Consider the following 6,251-nt stretch of genomic DNA (forward strand, 5'->3'; position numbering starts at 1 on the left):
AAACTCGTCAAAGAAGTTAGAGCGACCAAAGTGGTAGTCTTCAGTGATTCTCAAATAGTAACCTCTCAAATCAATGGAGAGTACCAGGCAAAAGATCCCAATATAAAGAGGTACTTGGAGAAAACACTTGAGTATCTTCAGCAATTCCTTTGACACCGAGGTTCGACACATAACTCGTGAACTTAATAGTAAAGCAGATGCCCTTTCTAAATTAGCAAGTACCAAACCTGGGGGAAACAACAGAAGTTTGATACAAGAAACCCTCAAGGGCCCTCCGTTATTAAGCCAGATAAGAAGTCGGATATTTTACCTGTTTTTTGCTTAAACATCGGATGGATGACTCCCTTTATTGAATATCTGAAATTCAACATTCTTTCCAAAGGGCAAAAGGAAGTGAAGAAAATTCGGAGAGAAGCACAAAACTATACCTTGGTACAAAACGTCCTTTACAAAAGAGGAGTATCTACACCTTTGTTGAAATGTGTCCCGACTTGCAAAACTGAAGAAGTCTTGAAGAAAGTACATAATGGCATCTGTGGAAACCATCTCGGAGCACGATCTCTAGCTAGGAAGGTGGTCCGAGATGGATTCTTTTGGCCGACCTTGCAAAAGGACGCGACCGACTTTATTAAAAAGTGTCTGCCTTGCCAGATGCATGCCAACTTCCACATCGCTCCCCCTGACCCAAAGCATAAGCCAGGCCCAAAGGCAGAGAAAGCCCAAAATGCAGCTGCCCATAACCGACCTCTTCATAGGTCGGACCAAAGCGCTGCATGGTAACACTCTTCACTCCAAAGGAGTTATAACTAACCCCTAATATTTCTCACCACTTCTAGAAGAGAGATCTCAACAACCCTTAGATAAAAGAACGGTTATCCACCACCAGAAGTGGAACTACTCCAATGGTGGTTATTGGTTCATCACCTATAAATACACTGACACCCTCAGGTACACTTAAGTTCCAATACACTAAAACCTGCTAAGACCCTTGCTGACTTAGGCATTGGAGCGCTTTGCAAGTACCACCCTCCATCTTCCAACAAACAACTCGGACGACAGCTGCTTGACGCAGGATAAGTCAGAGATCATCTCATTAAGAGCTTAGACCTCACGTTCAAGCCCAAACACAACCCAGTTTTAGGTAACCCTCGAAACAGGTACAAATGATTATTTTTTTTCTAAAAAAAAGAGTAAATAGTTATTTCTAATAATGAAAGATTGAGGTGCTGACAATACTTACTATGACTAATTTAAATAAATTTTATAACTATAAAAGATTATATGCATTTGACATTTCTAACTAAATGTTAGTCTATGAGAGATGCCGTTAGTTTTCAATCCTAAGTGGCTTGTTGGTGTTAATAATGTCATGCAAATCCTTATTTCTCTTCGAAACCTCTCCTTCTTCTTCTCATCTTTTTTACCAATCAAAACCCTAAGTCCTAATTTGTAAAGATGAAACAAGACAAAGGTAAGAAAATAAAATGGCATAATTAACATGAAGATTTAGTCCAAAGTAAGAATTTGAACAAAATCTTAAATAGCTCAAAATCAAAAGGTCTGAGTTTCATCCGTTATAGAGAAGAAACAAAAAGAATATCAAAAGACCACAAAAATAATAATTAACAAATTGAATGATATCATAGAATAAAGAAGGAAATGATTTTGGAACCAAAATCTATTATTTCACCTTCAATTCTACCCTCTTTGGACTAGACACATGTTCCTCTTTTTCCTTCCTTTATTTCAACGCACGTGCGCCAAAACGCACTGTTTAAAGGTAAGGGCTTTTATCTTGGTTACTTTTGTCAAGGACTTTTCAACAGAACGATGATAGAATTATGATTGATTTTACTTCGTTGAGGATTGATTCATTCTAAGATAATGAAAATGGTGATAGAAATGAAGAAAAAATAAGGTAGCTTAAAATTTTGTTTTGATAAAAAAGATGAGAAGGAGAGTATTCAGAAAAAAAAGAGAGATGACATTACTAGCGACGTCTTTCATATATAAAGGTTTGGTTAAGGTTTGGGGTTATAAAATTTATAAAATTTATTTAAAATNTTATAAATTAAGGTTTGGTTAAGGTTTGACATTACTAGCGACGTCTTGCAGGGATGGCGGATCTGATGAAGACGCTGAGATCAGTGGAATAGTGGTCGAACAGACTGCTATGGATGACGGAGACATAATAGAACAAGATGGAGGCAAGTTGGAAGTGTGTGCGAAGTTGAATGGTGCGAGGTTTGATGATGGCTGTGCTGAAGCTGGGACTGGCTTGGATTTTGGTGCTGGTAATCTGAAGAACAAAGATGGAATGGCTCATGATAGGGCAGAACAGATGTTGGAAAATAAGAAGGTGTGGGAATTAGCTGTTGAGGCAGGAGCGGTGCAGTACGACGAAGATGAGGATATTATGGCAATTCTTCAAGAACAGAATGAAGCACTAGCTCAAAAACGGAGGATGGCAAAGAAAAAAGAAAAGGTACGGAGATGCAGACCAAAAAAGCTCAATAAGGTGTGTAATACATATGTGAAATGATTTTTAGTTCCTGGAATGTTAGGGGACTACGGGGTGTTGAGAAGCTGAGTATGGTGAAAGAACTAAAAAAGAAGCAAAAACTAAATATGTTAGGTTTGGTTGAATCTAAACTACAGGTTGTGACTAAGTTTGATGTAATACGTATTTGGGAAAATGATGGTGTGGGGTGGGAGTATATAGGATCAGAAGGAACGTCTGGGGGTCTGTTGTTAATATGGGATGATACGCTGTTCAGAATGAATAACTGTTACAAAGGAGGTAGATGGTTATGTGTTGAAGGAGTCCTATTAAAGAATGGATTTAACTGTGCCTTTTGTTTGGTATATGGTGCTCACACTAGAGCGGAGAAACTTACAGTGTGGGAGGAATTGAGTTTTATAGCTGGCCTATGTCAAGTTCCGATGTGTTATATGGGTGACTTTAATGAGGTTCTTCAGGTTGAAAGAAAAGGTCAGGCAGGTTAACAGCGTCTGCAAAGGATTTTAAAGGTTAGGTTCAAGATATGCAGCTAGTGGATTTACCATTGAATGATCGACAATTTACATGGTTTAGAGGCCGCTCTTGCAGTCGTATTGATAGAGCTCTAGTGAGTGTAGAATGGACTGAGGAGTTCCCGGAGATTCAGTTAAAAGGAGACCCAAGAGGGTTGTCAGATCACTGCCCAATTATAGTTGACGTCTCCAAATTCAGAAGTGGTCCACGCCCCTTCCGGAGTCTAGATTCTTGGTTCACACATGCTGGTTTCCTAAGAATGGTTAGGGAGGAATGGAGAAATCTTGGGGAGATGCAGCTCACAGATAAGCTGAAGGCTCTAACGGTGCCGTTGGGGAGATGGCATAAGGACAAGTTTGGTGACATGGCCAAGAAAATTCAGAGCTTTGGAGAGGAGATCAAGAAGATAGATGATATGGCTGGCAATGGAGTTTATGATGAAACAGTGGAGGCTAGAAGAAAGGCTCTAGTAAACTGTTGCAAGCGGTGGTATGTGAGAAAGGAACTACATTGGAAGCAGATGTCCCGATCCAGGCATGCGAAGGATATGGATAAAAATACTAGGTATTTTCATAACTTAGCATCGGCAAGAAGAAGGAATAACAGTATTGACGCTCTGATAATTAATAGAAGATTGATAAGAAATCAAGCTCGGATTAAGATCGCTATCAGGGAGTTTTATAAGAAGTTGTATCATCAGGAGAGGTCACCAGTTGTGGGATTTAGGGATGGCCTGGTAAATAGGATTGATGAAGAAGATGTCGTAGCTTTGGAGAGGATGCCGACAATGGAAGAGGTTAGGGAGGCAGTTTGGGATTGTGAATCTTCAAAGGCACCAGGAAGTGATGGGTATAACATGAACTTCATTAAAAAGTGTTGGGATGAGATTGGTACGGAGTTCACAACAGCTGTTCTGGAATTCTTTCGGTCATCAAGATTGCCTGCGGATTCTAATATTACGTGGGTGGCCCTAACACCTAAGTTTACTGGAGCTAAAGAGATCAAGGACCTCAGGCCGATTAGCATGGTAGGCTGTGTATATAAAGTGATCTCTAAAGTGATGGTCAGACGATTGAGATCAGTGATGCCAGGTCTAGTAGGGGAGACGCAGAGCGCATTCGTGAAGGGTCGAAAAATACATGATGGGGCTCTTATTGCTTGCGAAACAGTGCAATGGTTAAAGATGAGAAAGAAGAAAGTAGCTATCATTAAATTGGACTTTCAGAAGGCTTATGATCGGGTAAAATGGAGCTTTGTGGATATAGTGTTACAGAAGATGGGTTTGGTTGGAGGTGGAGAGAATGGGTGAAGGAATGTGTTGGTACTGCATCAATGTCAATACTGATAAATGGCTTACCATCTAAACCTTTTAAGATGGAGAGGGGCTGGAGACAAGGTGACCCATTGTCCCCATTTTTATTTGTTCTTGTTGTTGATGTTCTGCATAGGATATTAGGGGAGGCAGTCAGAAACAGACGTATCTCGCCTCTGTTGGTTGGAAAGAATAATATAGAGTTGTCACACCTCCAATTCGCGGATGACACTATATTATTCTGTCCACTGGAGGAAGAGACCATTAAGAACTATGCCAGGCTGCTAAGGTGTTTTGAGTTGATATCGGGGTTAAGTATCAACTATGACAAGTCAAGTCTAATCCAATCAATTGTGATCAGCAGTGGACCTACAACATGTGTAACTCATTGGGTTGTAAGGAGGCTAATCTTCCAATTAGGTATCTGGGCATCTCGCTAGGAGCAAACCCAAGGCTGGTAAGCACTTGGAAACCTATTATTGATAAAGTCAAGGAGAAACTTAGCTTATGGAAGGCAAAAATACTCAATAAAGCGGGTAAGCTAGTCCTTATTAAATCTGTGTTGAATAGCTTGCCTGTGTACTATTTGAGTCTATACAAGATGCCGAAAACAGTGGCAGAAAGGTTGATTTCGTTGCAGTGACAATTCCTATGGAGCAAGGAGGACGGTCGAAATGGTGTGCCGATGGTTAAGTGGGAAATGGTTCAGGCTCCTAAGAAGTTGGGTGGATTGGGAGTAGGTGACGCCGTGATTAGGAACACAGCCCTCCTGTTCAAGTGGTGGTGGCATTTTTCAAAAGAGGAGTGCTCATTATGGAAGAAAGTTATATGCTCCTATTATAATTTGAACCCTAATGTAATGCTATCTGCTCAGACATTGCCTAGTAGAGGGGGTCCGTGGAAGGATATCTGTCAATTACAATTCAAGAACAGTAATGTAAGAGATAAGATGATTAATGGGCTGTCCATGGAGGTGGGTGACGGAAGAAGGACTCGCTTTTGGGAAGATGTTTGGCTACAGAGCGGTCTCTATTTCAAACCAAAAAGGATCTGTCATAGGGGATTGTGGGTTTTGGGATGGGTTAGAGTGGATTTGGAATCTCCAGTGGAGGTGAGAGTTATATCAATGGGAGTTGGAATTAGTGAATCAATTACATGAGACTTTACGACCTGTAAAGTTAGCTTATGATACGCAAGATAGAGTTGTCTGGAAGTTTGACAAGGAAGGCATTTTTTCAACTAACTCTTTGTGCAGGTGATGCATTCAGAAACAACTCCGAAAGATATTACCAGCTATAACTTCACAAGAACCATATGGCAAGGATTGGTTCCACCGCGAGTGGAGGTATTTACTTGGTTTGTGTTGATAGGACGAGTTAATACTAAAGAAAGACTGAGTAGACTGGGTATCATTAGTCATGGTGATGACATGTGCGTACTGTGTAAAAAAGAGGGTGAACACTTTTACCATTTGTTCCTTGATTGTGAATTCACTTAGCAGGTGTGGTGTGACTGGTTATCAGACTTTCGGAGACTCTGGTCTATTCCGGACTCACTGAAAGAGCACTTTGAGAGTTGGACAGGTGTCGCCAACAGAAAGAGGAACGCAAAAAGTGGCTCATTTGCTTCTTTGTTGTTATTTGGAACGTTTGGTTAGAGAGAAATAGACGGATCTTTAATAATAAGAAAGTAGGTGTAGAAGAGGTGTACCAGAGTTAGAAAGTGGAGTAGCTTAGATCCCTTTAGCTGTTGATGGCTATGCCGTAGATAGCACAAGGGAGATTTTTCTATTTTATCCTTTTGTGTATGTTTAAGTTTGTTTGACTCTTCTATCGCTCCACTCTGTGTGTTGAGCTCACTTGTTCCAAAAAAAAAATGATGGTAACTATTGTGAGCACCTTATGG

The 6,251-nt window shown here is 40.5% G+C and overlaps 1 protein-coding gene across 1 annotated transcript; it reads left to right on the plus strand.

Annotated features, from left to right (window-relative positions):
* On the plus strand, positions 4,367 to 4,786 carry LOC107613893 (uncharacterized mitochondrial protein AtMg01250-like). Its single transcript, XM_016316087.1, has one exon. The coding sequence runs from the start codon at positions 4,367 to 4,369 to the stop codon at positions 4,784 to 4,786; it is 420 nt and encodes a 139-aa protein (XP_016171573.1).

The sequence above is a fragment of the Arachis ipaensis genome, chromosome B01 (assembly GCF_000816755.2).
Source record: "Arachis ipaensis cultivar K30076 chromosome B01, Araip1.1, whole genome shotgun sequence".
Classification (NCBI taxonomy): domain Eukaryota; kingdom Viridiplantae; phylum Streptophyta; class Magnoliopsida; order Fabales; family Fabaceae; genus Arachis; species Arachis ipaensis.

Excerpts from the sequence above, each read along its gene's own strand:
- LOC107613893 (XM_016316087.1), top strand. The coding sequence starts at position 4,367 with ATGTCAATACTGATAAATGGCTTACCATCTAAACCTTTTAAGATGGAG.